This window comes from Enhydra lutris, unplaced genomic scaffold, assembly GCF_002288905.1.
Source record: "Enhydra lutris kenyoni isolate GAN:26980312 unplaced genomic scaffold, ASM228890v2 scaffoldscaffold2, whole genome shotgun sequence".
NCBI lineage: Eukaryota > Metazoa > Chordata > Mammalia > Carnivora > Mustelidae > Enhydra > Enhydra lutris.
The window spans coordinates 47,535,458-47,552,782 of record NW_019154086.1 but is presented as its reverse complement, the minus strand read 5'-3'; the positions used below and the strand labels follow the sequence as shown (position 1 = coordinate 47,552,782).

General features: G+C 35.9%; 1 protein-coding gene across 1 annotated transcript in view; it reads left to right on the top strand.

The window, feature by feature from the left end:
- Positions 1–17,325, top strand: part of LOC111150096 (syntaxin binding protein 5 like) — a 416,035-nt gene that overhangs the window by 85,071 nt on the left and 313,639 nt on the right. Inside the window, exons 4-5 of the mRNA XM_022507443.1 lie at positions 14,807–14,888; positions 16,362–16,462. Coding sequence (XP_022363151.1) covers positions 14,807–14,888; positions 16,362–16,462 — 183 coding nt within the window. The remainder of the gene's footprint in view (positions 1–14,806; positions 14,889–16,361; positions 16,463–17,325) is intronic.

Below are 17,325 nucleotides of genomic sequence, written 5' to 3'. Positions count from 1 at the left end.
AGTTCCCTGCTATTATTGTATTATTGTCAAAGTGTTTCTTTGATCTAGTTATTAATTGGTTTATATAGTTGGCTGCTCCCATGTTAGGGGCATAGATATTTACAATTGTTAGATCTCGTTGGACAGACCCTCTGAGTATGATATAGTGTCCTTCCTTATCTCTTATTATAATCTTTGGCTTAAAATCTAATTTATCTGATATAAGGATTGCCACCCCAGCTTTCTTTTGATGTCCATTAGCATGGTAAATTGTTTTCCACCCCCTCACTTTAAATCTGGAGGTGACTTTGGGTCTAAAATGAGTTTCTTGTAGACAGCATATTGATGGGTTTTGTTTTTTTATCTATTCTGATACCCTGTGTCTTTTGATTGGGGCATTTAGCCCATTAACATTCAGGGTAACTATTGAGAGATATTAATTTAGTGCCATTGTATTGTCTGTAAGGTGACTGTTACTGTATATCTCTGTTCCTTTCTGGTCTACTATTTTTTAGGCTCTCTCTTTGCTTCATGGACTGCTTTCAATATTTCCTGTAGGGCTGGTTTGGTGTTTACAGATTCTTTTAGCTTTTGTTTGTCCTGGAAGCTTTTTCATCTCTCCTTCTATTTTCAATGATAGCCTAGCTGGTTATAGTATTCTTGCCTGCATGTTTTTCTCATTTAGTGCTCTGAATGTATCATGCCAGTTCTGTCTGGCCTGCCAGGTCTCTGTGAATAAGTCTGCTGCCAATCTAATATTTTTACCATTGTATGTTACAGACTTCTTGTCCCAGGCTGCTTTCAGGATTTTCTCTTTGTCACTAAGACTTGCAAGTTTTACTATTAGATGATGGAGTGTGGACCTATTTTTTATTTTGAGGGGGGTTTTCTGCATCTCCTGGATTTTGATGCTTGTTCCCTTTGCCATATTAGGGAGATTCTCTACAATAATTTGCTCCTATATACCTTCTGCTCCCCTCTCTCTTTATTCTTTTTCTGGAATCCCAATTCTAATGTTGTTTCATCTTTTGGTATCACTTATCTCTCAAATTCTCCCCTCGTGGTCCAGTAGTTGTTTATCTCTCTTTGCTCAGCTTCTTTATTCTCCATCATTTCGTCTTCTATATCACTAATCCTCTCTTCTGCTTCATTTATCATAGCAGTAAGAGTCTCCATTTTTGATTGCACCTCATTAATACCTTTTTTGATTTCAGCTTGGTTATAATTTAGTTATTTTGTTTCTCCAGAAAGGGCTTTTATTTCTCCAGACATGGTTTCTCTATATCTTCCATGCCTTTTTTAAGCCCTGCTAGCACCTTGAAGATCGTCATTCTAAACTCTAGATCTGACGTATTACCAATGTCCGTATTGATTAGGTCCCTAGCCTTCGGTACTGCCTCTTGTTCTTTTTCTTTTTGTGGTGAGTTTTTCTACCTTGTCGTTTTATCCAGATAAGAATATATGAAGGAGAGAATAAAACACAAAAAGAATGGGAAAGGCCCCAGAAAATGGGCATTAACCAAATCAGAAGGGACCCCAAATCGTGGGGAGAAGAAAGGGGGTAAAAAGAAGTTCAAAAAAATAAAAAAAACAAGAAAAGAAAAAAAGAAAATATATATATTAGACTGGTGAGTAGAACAGAGCCACCCACTTAATTTTGAGCATATTTTGGTCTCTTAGAAGAAACTACCTCCCAAAATTTTAAAGAAAGAATAACTTACATATATATGTACAAAAATAAGGGTAAATACAATGAAGGGATGGAATATGACTGTAAAGATGAAAATTTTTAAAAAATTCTAAAAAAGGAGTTGATAAGTTGGTCAGGAAAAGAAAGAAAAAGAAAGTGGAGAGAATTTGCTCAGGCTGGATACTAGAACAAAGCCCTGTTTTAGATTTAGGGTATATTTTGATCTATTAGAAGAAGTTGTATCCCAAATTTTTTTAGAAGAAAAAACCCTACGTGTATACAAAAAATAAAGTTAGATACAATGAAGGATAAAATATGACCATAATAATGAAAGCTTAAAAAGATTTGTTTTTTTATTTGTCAGACAGAGATCACAAGTAGGGAGAGAGGCAGGCAGAGAGAGAGAGGGGGAAGCAGGCTTCCTGCTGAGCAGAGAACCCGATGTGGGGCTCAATCCCAGGACCCTGGGTTCATGACCTGTGACAAAGCAGAGGCTTTATCCCACTGAGCCACCCAGATGCCCCAAAAAGATTTTTTTTTTTTTTTTTGGAAGGGCATTGTTAAGATAAACTAGTTTTTAAAAAAGTTAAAAGAGGAAAGAGTAAAAGTTAAGAAAAATTAGAAGAAGAGAAAAACTAAAATAAAAAAAATTAATTAACTTTGTAAGACTAAAGAATCATGGGGAGAAAGCCATGAATTCCATGCTTTGCTTTCTTCTCCTCTGGAATTCCGCTATTCTCCTTGATAAGTGAGCTTGGCCTTAGCTGGATTTCTTGCTGATCTTCTGGGGTAGGGGTCTATTGTAGTGATTCTCAAGTGTCTTTGCCCGAGGCGGAATTTCACCGCCCCTCATCAGGGGCTGGGCTAAATAATCTCCTGGGGTTCACACTCGGGAGCTTTTGTCCCCTGAACACTTTCTGTAGAGTTCTAGAGGACAGGAATAAAAATGGTGGCCTCCCAATCTCCAGTCTGGAGTAGCCAAGAACTCAGTGCCCACTCCTCAGTGCACTCTCAGAGAAAAGCATTCAATCATTCCCGTCTCGCTGGCCTCTGGCTGCACACCGAGCTCACCTGGCCTGTGACCGATTGTCTCTGTCTCTGGCACACAGCCCTGCCTGGAGTCTTCAAACCCAGCAGGTCCCTGCTGCTCTTCCAAGGGGTTCTCCCTGGATCTGCCACTTGTGGGGTCCTTTTTCAAAGAGCAGTGGCATGACTGCCACGGATCACAGTTTAAGGTAACCCCGAGTTAAGAGCTCACTCCTTGGCTCTGTCTCTGTATCTGGCTTCCCGTCTCTAATACCTGTGAGCTCTGTGATACTCAGACACCTCCAATCCTTCTGTGACCCCGTGGTCCCTGAGACCATGCTGTCCCTGCAAGGGTTCCACCCAGCTTAGCCTCTGGAGTGATGTCCCTCAGTGGAGCAGACTTTTAAAAGCTCTGATTTTGTGCTCCATTGCTCTGCCGCTTGCCGGGAGCCAGCCTCTCCCCCCACAGTCTATCTTCCCGTCACTTCAGATTCACTTCTCTGCATGTTCTACCTTTTGAACGTGGTCGATTTTCTGTTTCTAGAATTGCTGCTCTTCTCTCCAATCTCCTGTTGGATTTGTAGGTGTTCAGAATGGTTTGCTAAACTATCTAGCTTATCTTCTGCTACCTGATGTCATCTCAGCCTGCTACTCCTCCACCATCTTGACTCCTTGTCTCCAAATTCAATGGTTTTTTTACTATGTTCTTAGAACTGTGCAATAATCACCACAATAACTCTTAAAACATATCAGCCCAAAAAGAAACCCTGTAACTATTAGCAGTTACTCCTTATTTTCCCTCTGTCCTCCAGTCCCAGGCTAGCTCCAGCCTAATTTCTATCTCTATAGATTTTTCTATTCTGGACATATCATATAATGGAATCACATAATATGTGGTCTTTTGTGACTGGCTTCATTAACTTAGTACAAATAATATTCCATTGTATGGATATAACAACTCATTTACCCAGTTGCTTTTTATTTTATTTGTTAAATTGATAGACATTTAGATTATTTTTACTTTCTGGTTGTTATACATACTGTGTGAACTTTTGTATACAGATTTTTGTGTGGACATATTTTAATTTTCTTGGGTGTACTCTCAGAAGAAAAATTGTCTTGGGTATACACTCAGAAGAAAAATTGCTGCATTATATGGTAACAGTATTTTACATTTTGAGAAAATTCTGTATTGTGCTCCAAAGAGGTTAAATGGTTTTACCTTCCCACCAGCAATATATTAGGTCAATTTCTCCATATCTTCCATATCTTCCATATGGATATGGAACATTTTCCAACATTAGTTATCTGTCTTTTTTATTATAACCATACTTATTAGATATGAAGTGGTATCTTATGAATTGCTCTTTATTGGCACTTCCCTAATGATTAGTGATGATGAGCATCTTTTTATGTATTTGTTAGTAATTTGTATATCTTCTTTGGAGAAATATTTTTTCAAATTCCTTTCCTATTTTTAATTTTTTTCATTTTTTAACTTGTAATATTTGTTTAAAAATTCTGGATACAAGTCCTGTATCAGATTTATGATATGTAAGTATTTTCTTCTAATCTTTTTTTTGGATTGTCTTTTCATTTTCTTGATGGTATTTTTTTAAAACACAAAGGTTTTTGATTTTTATGAAATTCAGTGTGTGTGTGTATGTGTGTGTGTAATTTTTTTTATGTTTTTGATGTAATATCTAAGAAGTCATTGCCTAAATTAAGGTCACAAAAATTTACTCCCATTTTCCTCTAATAGTTTTATGATTTTAGTTTTTACATTTAAGACTATGATTCATTTTGAGTTAATTTTTTAATATGGTGTAAAGGAGGGATCTATATTTATTTTATTGCATGTAGATATTCAGTTGTAGCACTAATTCCTGAAAAAAAATTCTATCCCCATTTAATTGTTTTGATATCCTTATTGAAAATCAACTTGCTAAATATGTAATGATTTCAAGAACCTTAGTTCTGTTGCACTTATTTATATGTCTGTCCCTATCCAATAGAATATTAGATATCATTGTTTTGATTACTGTAGCTTTCTTTACATCTTGAAGTTGGGAAACTTGAGTCTTCTGATTCTATTCTTTTTCGAGATCATTTAGGCATTTTGGGTCTCTAGAATGTTCATATAAAGTTTAGGATTAGCTTTTCAATTTCTGTAAAAAAAAAAAAATTCCAGCTGGGAATTTGATGGGATTTGCACTGATTTTGAAGATCAATTTGCCACTCTAACAATAGTTTTGATCTATGAATATGGGATGTCTTTCCACATACTAGTTCTTAAATTTTTTGATGGTGTTTTATAGTTTATAGTTTTATAGTTTTTATAGTTTTTAGTTTTTAGAATATAAATTTTGTACTTCTTTTGGGTATTTTATTCCTGAATATTTTATTTCACTTTTAGATATTGTTAGTATACAGAAACATAGTTGATTTTTGTATGTGAGTTTTGTAAACTGAAGCCTTGCTGAACTCCTTTATTAGTCCTACTGATTTTTGGTATGTTTTTTAGGATTGTGTATGTGCAAGATCTTGTCAACTACAAATAGCTTTAGTTCTTTCTCTCTAATCTGAATGTCTTTTATTTATTTTTCTTGCCTAAATATCCTGGGTAAAAACTCCAATACATTGTTAAATAGGAGTGGCAGGAGCAGGCATTTTTGTCTTCCTGAAATCAGAGAAGCATTCACTGTTTCACTAGTATGATGTTAGCAGTTGGTTTTTGTATATGTGCTTTATAAGACTGAAGAAATCTCCTTCTATTACTAATTCATGGAGAGTTTTTTGAAGATATTTTCTCAAATTCTTTTTGTGCATCTTCTGAGATGACCAAGTTATTTTTGTTCTATAGATATGGTATATTGATTGATTTTCCAATGTTAAAACAATCTTGCATTCCTGGGGTAAATCTCACCAGGTCATGATAAATGATTCTTACTACATCTTGCTGGTTTCAGTTAGCTTCTATTTTGTTGAGGATCTTTGTGTCTATATTAATAAATTATGATTTTTAGTTTTTTGTCTTTGTGATGTCTTTTTTTCTGGTATCAAGATAATACTGGCTTAATAGAGTAAAGTTTCAAAGTGTTTCCTCTTCTGATTTTTGGAAGAATTAATGAAGAACAAGTATAAATCTTAATTGTTTGGTAGAATTCACCAGTGAAGCCATCTGTCCCTGTGCTTTTCATTCTGAGTAGTTATTTGATTACTAAATTAATCTTTTTAAAGGTCTATTTACATTTTTTTACTTCTTTTCAAGTCAGTTTCAATAGTTTGTGACTTTCTAGGAATGTCTTCATTTAATATCAATTACCTAATTTTTTTGGCATATAATTATTTAAAGTATCCCCTTATGCTCTTTTTTAATCTTTGGGGTTTGTCCAATTTTTTTTACTAACTTTAATTATTTGAGTATTCTTTCTTTTACTCTTAGTTGATCTATCTAAATATTTATAAATTTTATTGATTTTTTTTGAAGGAATCAAATTTTGGTTTCATTGATTCTCTTTATTTCTCTATTCTATGTTTACATACACATTTTTATCATCTCCTTTCTTTTGACTGTCTGGCTCTAGTTTATTTTACTTCTGTAGTTTCTCATATTGGAATGTTAGATTATTGCATTGAGATCTTTTGTATAGATGCTTACAGCTATTAATTTCAATATCAGAACTGCTTTAGTTGTATTCCCTTTTATCCCTTATTATACTGTTTTCATTTTCACTCATTCTCAAATTACTTTTTAATTTTCCTTGTGACATCTTTGACCTATTGGTTATATATGGGTATGCTGTGTAATTTCCATATATTTTTGAATTTCCCGAATTTCTTACTGATTTTGAATTTCACTCCATTGTGGTCAGAGAACACAATTTATATGTTTCAATCCTTGATTTATTGAGGCTTGTCTTATGGCCTATCTGATTTTAACTTCTGCTTACAAATGTCTTAGAAATCATCACTCCCATCCTTACAATAATCAAGTGTTCATTAGACTTAAAATTAACCTTTCCTGGACCTATTGGAGAACTGAGGTTACAGGGAAAGTCTCTAACCCCAAATCTGGAAAGAAAAACAAATCTAGAAAGTCACAGCTGGTACAGAAGCTGCTGGAGACATAAACTGGTAGGAACACTCAAAAGGTAATTTTCTCAAATTGTTGGATACTGAGTGTGGACTATCATGAAGGAATCTCATGGAGGCCAAGGTGTTACTGGAACCCCCATATTTTCAAGGGTTTTTACCTCTGAGAAGTATACTAGGTTCTCATGGTAAAGATCTGAGAATGATATCTTCAGGGCTCTGGAAAGGGAAGGAAAAGAATAATCATTGTAAAATGCACTCAGGGTATATTCTATAACAAAGATCTAATTTCCTGGGGGGAAAGACTGCCAGAACCTTATCCCAACTAAGAGAAGGGCAGTGCTCCAACTTTACCTCCCTTTAGTTTCCTTCTTACAAAGTGGGGGAAAAGACTATACCACTGGAGAAACACTTGTGAAGATCATACCTCAGACACACAGAACTATTAAAAGACTGAAATTTAATCACAGTATTACTTAACACTCCCCCAACCCCATACCTTATCACAGCACTAACCAGGCTCTGGATAGTGATAGACGTAGGCTCTTTCTGCAGAGTAACAGAGAAATATAAAGTCAAGAATGGTGAAAAAAGCAAAGACAATAGAGATATTTGATGTCTCTGGCATAAATAACTACATAAAAAATCAGATAGACCTAGAAAAATTAACATAAATGCTCATGCTAAAGACCATTGACCTCAGTTTTTATTAACCTATACCAACATACCTGGCTCTCAACAGAAAATTTCAGATAAAATGCAATCTAAGCAGGTAAGCACGCTTCATAACCAGACTGAGCTATAACAAAGATTAAGGAGTTATTAGACAAGGAATTTAAAATAACAGTTTAATATGCTAAGAGCTCTAATATATACACTATGAAACATATCTAAAAGTAGAAAACATGTATATAAAATGGGTAATGTAAACAAAGTGATGGAAATTCCAAGAAATAATTCAAAACAAGGGGCGCCCAGGTGGCTCAGTTTGTTAAGCACCTGGCTCTTGATTTCAGTTCAGGTCATGATCTCAGGGTCATGGGATCAAGCCCTGTATCAGGCTCCTTGCTCAGCATGGAGTCTGCTTGTCCCTCTCCTGCTGCTCTTCATGCTCATTCATGCACTCTCTCTCTCTCTCTCTCTCTCTCTGAAATAAATAAAATCTTTTTTTTTTTAAAGAGAAAGATTCTAAAGGAAATGTCAGATATCAAAAACACTGTAGAGAAATGAAGAATACACTGACTGGGCTTTTTAACAGACTGGACTCAAAGAAGGAAAAAAATCACTAAGTTTGAAAACAGGTCAATAGAAATTTCCCAAATGGAAATGTAAAGAGAAATAATGGGAGAAAAACACATTAGAATATTAATAGTTGTGTGACAATTTCAGAAGGTGTAATATAAATGTTTTTGAACAACCTGAAAGAGCAGAATGAACAGATAGAAGAACAATATTCAAAGTAATGATGACTGAGAACTTTTCAGATTTAATAACAGAAACCAAATTGAAGACCAAGGAATCTCAGAAAACATGAAGCAAGATAAATTTTTAATAAAGAAAATTTCAGTAGGCATATGTCTGGAGATAAGCAAAGCAAAGAGAAATGTTTAAGGAAGCTATAGGAAGGAAACAGCCTCACCACAGAAGAACAAGGATAAGAATTACAGTGTACTTTAATTTAGAAACCATGGAAGAAAAAATAGAGTCAAGTAAAATATTTAAAGTGTTAGAAGAAAAACTCAACAGCATATAATTATTTAGGAAATTATCTTTCATGAATAAAGGAGAAACCCTGATGCTTCTGCACACACAAGATTGTTGGAAGTAATAAATGAATCTAGCAAAGCTGCAAGATACAAAATCAACAAATTAATATTTGTTTTTACTATACACTAACAGTAAACAATCTGAAAAGGAAATTAAGAAAACAACTTCATTTACAATAACATGAAAAGGACCAAAATATTTAGGAATAAATTTAACCAAGGATGCAAAAGAATTGTGCACTGAAAACTATAAATTGTTTCTAGAAGAAAATTAAGAAGAGATATTACTTCTCTAATTCTGTTTCCATGGATATTAAGCTGTTTATTCCAGGCTTCCTCCTGTTTCTTCTTTTCTATCAGTTTGTCTTCTAGCTGTTTCATTCTTCTGTCTCATTTACTCTAACTGTTAGAGTATCTAGATTAGATGGGATCTCATAGATAAGATCTTTTAAATTCTGCCAGATCAGCTCTTGTTTCTGCCCTTAATCTATATTGCCATTAATGGTTTTCTCCATCCTAGCTATCATCATCATAACTGTTACCCTGAAGTCTATTTCTTACATCTTGCTTATATCCATATCCATTAGTTCTGTGGCAGAGGTTACAGTCCCAGTGTCTTTCTTGTGTTGTGTGTTCCTCCTCTCAGTCATTCTGTTGAGGGGTGGTTGAGGGAATATACAGAATCCAAGTTATTGACCACAACCCAAGCAAGATGCATCTGTTTGATAGGGACTTTAGGGTTGTCAGCCTCTTGTACTTTCAGCCTGTCTTTTGAGGGAGGGGCCTGCTGCACTGTTACTCAGGCAACCCTGTTTGGGTAGAGTTGCCCTGCCCCTTTTCAGAGGGGAGATGGGATCAGTAAAAACCGTTTTTTGCGGGGTGGAGGCTTTTTTCTCTGGCGGCTTTCCCTGGTGGCTTTCCGTGTCTCTTCTGAGAGTCAGAGCAAAAGTGACCATATCCAAACCTCTGCCTCAGAACAGAGATTGCAGGATTTTCTTCAGTGTGCTCTCCAGGGCACACTGTCTCCGTTTCTGTCTGTGCTGCTAAAAACTGCAGCATTCTGGGTTGTGTGCCCCATAGCAACACTCCCATCCGTTGCTTCCAGATCCAAGCATGTCTCTGCCCTTTGTGTTTTTTAAACCACCAGATGCCCCAGTTCCCATGCTTGCCTCAGTAGCTCCAGGTTTCAGTCTGGGGGGTGACCTCAAGTCCTTTCCCCATTGCTACCTGTCTGTGCCTGGTCCCCAGCATGGGAGGCTTTTGTGCTCTGGTGGCATAGGATCCAGAGCCTCCCCCCGACCGCTTCTGTTTATCTTTTCATATCTGCCTGCAGAATCACAACCCCGCCTTCATACCTCAAGACCAACAACCTGAGATACTCTGTTTGTAGAGATCCAAATATATCTTCTTACATCACAGGTCGATTTCCTGGGTGTTCAGAATGGTCTGGTAGCTCAATTAAAGAGACTGATTGAGATAGGGTCTCCTACTCCTCCACCATCTTTTTTTTTTTTTTTGAAGATTTTATTTATTTATTTGACAGACAGAGATCACAAGTAGGCAGAGAGGCAGGCAGGGCGGTGGGGGAGGGGGGAAGCAGGCTTCCTGCTGAGCAGAGAGTCCAATGCAGGGCTCCATCTCAGGACCCTGAGATCATGACCTGAGCCAAAGGCAGAGGCTTTAACTGACTGGGCCACCCAGGCGACCCTCCTCCACCATCTTTGCAACACTTCTCTTTATCTTTTGCATATTTATTGGTTTTTACCAGTGTCCATAAGGTTACCATTGTGTTTTCATATATCATCATCTGCATATACTAGTTTATATTAAGTTGATGGTTGCTAAAGTTTGAACCCATTGTTTACTTGTTACTTCCTCCACATTATAGGTATGGTCTTATAATTTACGTGCTTTTTTTTGTGAGTTCATTGACTAAGTTTTACAGCTATACTTTTTAAAAAAAATAATTATTTTTTGTAATGTTTTTGTGCTTCCTTCCTTTCTAGCTCTTACTTATGGTCTTTCATTTCTATTCAGGGTCCCTTTTAACATTTCTTGTATGTCTTGTTTAATGGTCACGAACTCCTTTAGCTTTTCTTTGTATGGGAAACTCATTATCTCTCATTGTATTCTGAATGGTAGCCTTTCTGGATAGAGTATTTTGGGCTGCAATTTTTTTCCTTTCAGCACTTTGACTATTTCATGTCACTCCCTTTGGGCCAGCAGAACTTCTGCCGAAAACTCTGCAGATTGCCTTATGAGCTTTCTCTAGTATGTAACTGTTCTCTTTTCTCTTGATGCATCAAGATTCATACTAGGGGAGGCAGATGGAGGAAAGAAATAGTGCCTGCCATCTCCTTTGTTCCTGGAGAAGTCCCTTAGTGAGCCCTACCCATCCAGACATGCAAAATAACTCTCCCTCCACTCTTCCCAGATATTTTTCAAACTGTTGCTTCTGTGCTTTATCTCTGTGGACAGTTTATAGTGCTATCTCTTTAAGAGTGAGGACTCAGCTTCCTATGCCTTCTGTGTTCTTCCAGAACTGAGTAGCTGATTTTTAAAATTCCAGGCTTTAAGTCACTTTGGTTGTAAGAACTCACAAAATCTGGCCCCTCTGGTTTTCCAAGCCAAATATTATTCATCTTCCTCATGTGGACTCTCCAGTGTGATGGTCCTTTCTTTATGTCTGGATGCACTCTCGACCTTGCGGACAGCCCATAGTCCATTTAGTTTCTCGCCATATCTCCTCTCTTCCTAACCGCTTCAATGTAGCCTACTCTCTACCTTTAGTTGTAGAATTTGTTCCGCCAGTCTTCTTTTCTGAATTATTTAAACCAATGTTAGTGTTATCTCATTATATTTGTGGGATGAGATGAGCTTAGCATCCTCCTACTTTGTCATCTTCCCATCTTCTCTTATCTCTTGTCTTGATAACCATTCTAACAAATGTGAGGTAATAGTTCATTGTGGTTTCAGATTTGCATTTCTCTGATTATTGATGTTGAGACTCTTCTAGTATGCATATTAGCCATTTGTATGTCTTTGTGAAAATGTATTCGGGTATTTGTCCAATTTTTAAAAATGTTGTTTTTGATTTTTATGACTTCTTTATACATGTTAGATATTAACCTCTTATCTGATATATAGTTCACAAATATTTTCTCCCATTGTACAGGTCATTTCTTCATTCTGTCAATTGTCTTTTGCTATGTAGAAGATTTTTAGTTTGATGTAGTTCTGCGTGTTTATTTTTGCTTTTGTTGCTTGTGCTTTTTGGTGTCATATGTAAAAACTCATTGTCAAGATCAATGTAAAGGAAATTTTTTCCTCTGTTTTCTTGTAGTTTTGTGGTTTTAGGTGTTATATTTAAGTTTTTAATCCATTTCATGTTAATTTTTGTGACTAATATGAGAGTTCAATTTCTTTTTTTTTGGTATGTGAATATCTATTTCTACATATAGAAAATACCCAACACCATTTATTGAAGAGACTGTCCTTTCTCTATTGTGTAATCTGGGCTCCTTTGTCAATATTAGTTGACTGTACATGGGAGGGTTTATTTCTGGGCTATTGGGTTTATTTCTGGGCTCTTGATTCTGTTTTATTGGTATGTGTCTTTATGCTAGAATCATATGGTTTTTGTTACTATAGCTTTCTAGTACAGTTTGAAATCAGGAAGTGTGATACTTCTAGCTTTATTCTTTTTTCTTACGAGTACTTTGGCTATTTGGGGTCTATCTTAGTTCCATACAAATTTTGGATTTTTTTCCTATTTCTGTAAAAACTGGAATTTTTATAGGAATTGCAACAAATTCATACATAGCTGTGAGTAGTATGGACATTTTAACAATATTAATTCTTACAGTCCATGTACACAGGTATTTTCCTATCTGTGTCTTCTTCAGTTCTTTTATTATTACCTTATAGTTTTAATTTTATAGATCTTTCGCCTCCTTGGTTAAATTTATTCCTAAGTATTTTATTGTTGTTATTTGTTTTTTGTTTTGTTGTGTTTTTTGTTATTGTAAGTGGGATTGTTTTCTTCTCTTTCTGATACTTTATTGTTAATGTATAGAAATGCAACTAATTTTTGTATGTTGGTTTTGTATCCTGCAACTTTACTAAATTCATTCATTGCTTCTAATTTTTTTGGTATTATCTTTAGAGTTTTCTATGTATAATATTTTGTCATCTGCAGAGACAGTTTTACTTCTTCTTTTATTTCTTTTTCTTGCTTTATTGTTCTTCTTAGGACTTCTAGTACTATGCTGAATGGGTGTGGTAAGAGTGAGCACTGTTGTCTTCTTGATTTTAAAGGTAGAACTTTCAACTTCTTAAACCAAGTATGATGTTGTCTGTGTGCTTGTGAAGTCCATTACTGGAGTGCTATCAGTGTCTTTTGTGATGTCATATATGTTTGATTTCTCAAGATCCATGTTGCCTTGCATTGATGTCTGTGCATTTGTAGGGGCAAAGACCTCTTTCAGTCTTTACAGACTAGAAGATAAAGACGTTTTCTTGTCCCATTCCCTGGGCTGATAATATTATCTCCAGACTTGGCAGGTGTGCTGTGTTGGAGCCATTTACAATGTTGTCACTGGATCTGCAATGGAGTCTGGTTGGGCTTATTACAAGGGCTTAGGCCACTGTGGATCACTTCTGGTCCCTGGGTGCATACAACTGCCTCTAATACCTTGTCAGTAGGGTAGTATTGGGCAAGGGTCCACATATGTGTCCTATTATCAGGTAAATAGTCAGTGAGCCTATGATCAGGTAAATGGTGGATGTGACTCCCATCAGGTCCCTGGGAGAACTGCTGCCTAATTACTGACTGACTCCCTGGGTGGGCAGGATTGATCCTGAACTGTGGCAAAGAGGTGCTGGAACTGAGCTTCAGGGCTGATTCACATTCCACAGCCAAGATTAAGGTTTACAGACCTGGCTCTGGGGGAACAGATGGTATGTCTCCCTCCAAGTTACTGGATAGGTTGGATTGGCCCCTGACCATGGCCAGAGGGGCTCAAGCCAAATATAGGGCCCTTTCAGGATCTTTTGAGGTATAGTTGTGTCTCTTACCGATTCCCCGTGCCTGTAGGACTGCTCATGGATTGAGGCTGGAAGGGGCTGGTACCCAGTATAGGGATCTCTGGGAGTACAAACAGGAGTGTCTCCTGCTGGGTTTCTGTGTCAGCAGTACTATTCACAGATTGCAGTTGGAGAAGCTGGAGCTAAACATAAGGCCCTTTCAGAGTAATCAGGTTTGTAGCTAGGAATGTTTTCCGCTGGGACCCTGGACCCTCAGGACTGCTGACTATGACTCTGACTCTGGGTTCATGTACTGGCCCTTTCAGGATCCCTCTGAGCAAAGATGGGAGTATCTGTAGCATGGTCCGTGACTGGAAGGGGCGGGGAGTAGAGGATGAGGGCCTTTCCAGATCATCAAATGCGCAGATGGGAATGTCTTCTGCTGGGACCCTGGACCCTCAGGATGACTGACAGACTGACAGACTGACAGAAACACAAGAGTGTCTCCAATAGGGTCCCTGCACCGGCAAGATTGTTCCTATATTGTGGCTGGGATGGGCTGGAGCCCAGTTACAAGGCCATTTCAGAATCTTTAATCTGCCTGAATTTGAGGGGCCTTACCTCCAATGGCTCCCACACTGCAGCCAAAAAGAGCTAGAGTTGGTTCAAATGCCACTTCTGGATCCACAGCTGAATTGAGGTCTGTATAACTATCACCTGATGCGTGGGTGATGCTTCCAAGATCTCTTGGCATAAAGCACATGCTGGTGACAGACCCCAAACTGAATAGGCTAACTGTAGCTGAATTCTCAGGGGGTACAGAGGTATTTCTGTTTCTGTAGCTAGACTACAGTCAGTAAATCAGCTGCCTGGCATAAGCCTGGTTTCTCAAAACAACTTTCTTCATTCTTGGTCTGCACTGTGGTTTTGCAGTCTCCTATCTAGATCTGGAAGCTCCCAGGAAAGCACTTTTGTTTGTGCATAGATGGCAAGTTATTGTTGTCAAGGAGGCCATATGTGCAAGAGAAGTCCTATTGGGCCATTTTGTTAATGTTTTATGCTACATAATGTAATTTGTATCAACTAAGATTTTTTGACTCTATATTTACAAAAATAAGGATAACTAAAAAACAAAACATTAGATATTAAGTAAGTTAGTTTTTACTTTACTCATTAATATTAGTACTAATTAAAATGTTAGAATCCTTGACTTTTAATATACTAGACTTGGGAGACCTGGCGTTGATTGTTATTGCCAACATGAAAGTGGTGCAGCTGTCCTACAGCTCCAATTCTTGATCAATGAGGTAAGGATTTTCTTGACTATTTATCACAGAGATGTACATATACACACTACATTAGTTGATGTGACCTTTTTTATATTATGTTATATAAAATATATTATTTTTATTTAAATATTTTATTTTTTATATAGTCTAAATATTTAAAGGTATATATGTGTGCAATATTATTCATGGTCACATTTCTTATAAAAGACTATGTCAGTGTTTGTCTATTAAATTTTAAAGGAGAAAGTTTGCATACACCAGAAGATCCTGTTCTTATTATGCAGCATAATTTATAGATTAATTATTTACATTTTTTTAAAAAAATTACTAAAATTCGGATTGCTCCATTGACTATTAAACTTTTCTTCGGGATACTAATTTGAATTTTATAATCAGCATTAACTTCATGTTTTACCCTTATCTTTCATGAAATAACCTTTTCAGTTATTTACCTATGGGTTCTGCTATCTGTATATATATTCAGATTTATTTATTGGTACAAATATGCATATTTATTTATTTATTCATCCATAGCTATTACGATGATTGTTTCCCTACTCTATTCCTATTCTATAGACCTGTGGTGATGAGGAACATCCTAACGACAGAGTATGTATTTATAAAGCTTGAAAAAGTTACAGATATTCCATTAGTTAGAGGCTTCTTAAGGCCTTCTGTGCTCATTGTTATTATTCACATTTTAAGTGGATCATTGTGTCTTTTAGAGCTGTTTTCAGTTAAGTGAGCTGTCAATGCAAAAATGCCTTAAAAATTTGTGCCATACCAAATTCAGGCATTTAGCAAACTGAACTCAATGCCTTGAGGAAAAAAAAAATGAAGTACTGCTGATTGTTTTCTTATGGTATGAATAATCTTTTACTCAATATCTCCACATATTTTCATATATGTTTTTCTCTAAGAATTTTATAATCATAAACATGGGTAAAATGGTTCATAGACTTTTGTGTCAGAGACTCTTAAGGAATGAAAAATTTGTGATGTTGGCAGATGTCCACCTTTTACTTCTCTCAGTTCAAACTCTTTCTCAGAAGTCAGTGAAATTCTCCTTATTGACAAACCTAGCATATTTTACCTTGTAGGTATACTTGCTATGGGATACCACAATAAGAGAGGGAGATAAAACACATAGTATGTGTGTGACAAGACAAGAAAATTAAAGTTAGTTTTCCCAAAGAAAATACAATAATCCCTAATAGTCCTAATGATGCTTACAATAATTGTTTCTTTCTGGTGGTGAATGCATATTTCTTGAGTTAGTCATCCAGACCAGTCAGAAATTCACTTGCTTCTACTCAGCATTCTTAACCTTCCTGATTAAAGTACATACAATTGTTTTTCCCTATATTTGTAGGTTATAGAGATACAAATAACTCATCAAATAGCGAAAAATTTAGTAAATTAGCTTGTTTTTGCTTACCAAAAATCTCTTAAGGAAGTCACTCACTTTTTTTGTCTTCTTTTTTGTTTCAGGGTGCTTTGGTTAGTGCAAGTTCAGATGATACCCTTCATTTGTGGAATCTCAGACAAAAAAGGCCAGCTATTCTTCATTCTCTTAAATTTAACCGAGAACGGTAAGAATGTTTGAGTTAAACAATTTCTTGATGTATGAGAAAAGTATTTCCTGAGAAGATTCAGGTTAACTTTTGGAAGACTAGTTGTTTTTTGTTTTTTTCGGAACCTTAAAATCTAGAAAAAATTTGATGTTATGCTTGTTTTTATAGTAAAATTCATAGAAAATTCATAATTAATTAGATTAAGTCATCTAAAGGGGAACTCCTAACATTTCTGTTCTTGCTATAAACTGGCACTGCAGCAATGATGCATTTATTTTTCTCTAGGCCATGGTGCTGAAAACTCAGACTTAAAATTTGAAAGTCAAGTAAATACTAAATTTTTTTTATACCTTTTGATCATGGCAGTTATGTCCTACACTAAACTCTTTTGCTTAAATATTTTAACATGAAAAAACCTGAGACAAAAGTTTTAGATTCCAAAAATGTTGGTAGTAAGTGTTGAGCAATATTACATATAAAAGCTTGATGTTTTCCAAGATGGTAATTTGACCAGAATTTAGATTCCCCCAATTTAGAATGAAATATTAATAATCTGAAAGAGAAAATTAAATGAATAGATATAGGAAAAATTACTAGATTTTATTTGTAACAATCTACCAAACTTTAATGTTTCTAATGTTGGTGTCAGTTAAACCTCAAACATAATTTACATCTACTCAATTGATAATCTGCCTGGAGATAAGTAAAATTTGTATTTCATTATCTGTCTCTGTAATTTAACTGAAAAATAACCTGATATTTGTTTATTATTTGGAAAACAATCTAACTCTTTCCAGTGAAGGAGAAGGGTCATCACAGGAAAATTTGATGTTAATGAAAGAAAAAGAAACCTTTGAGAAGTAAATTTACACAGATTAGCA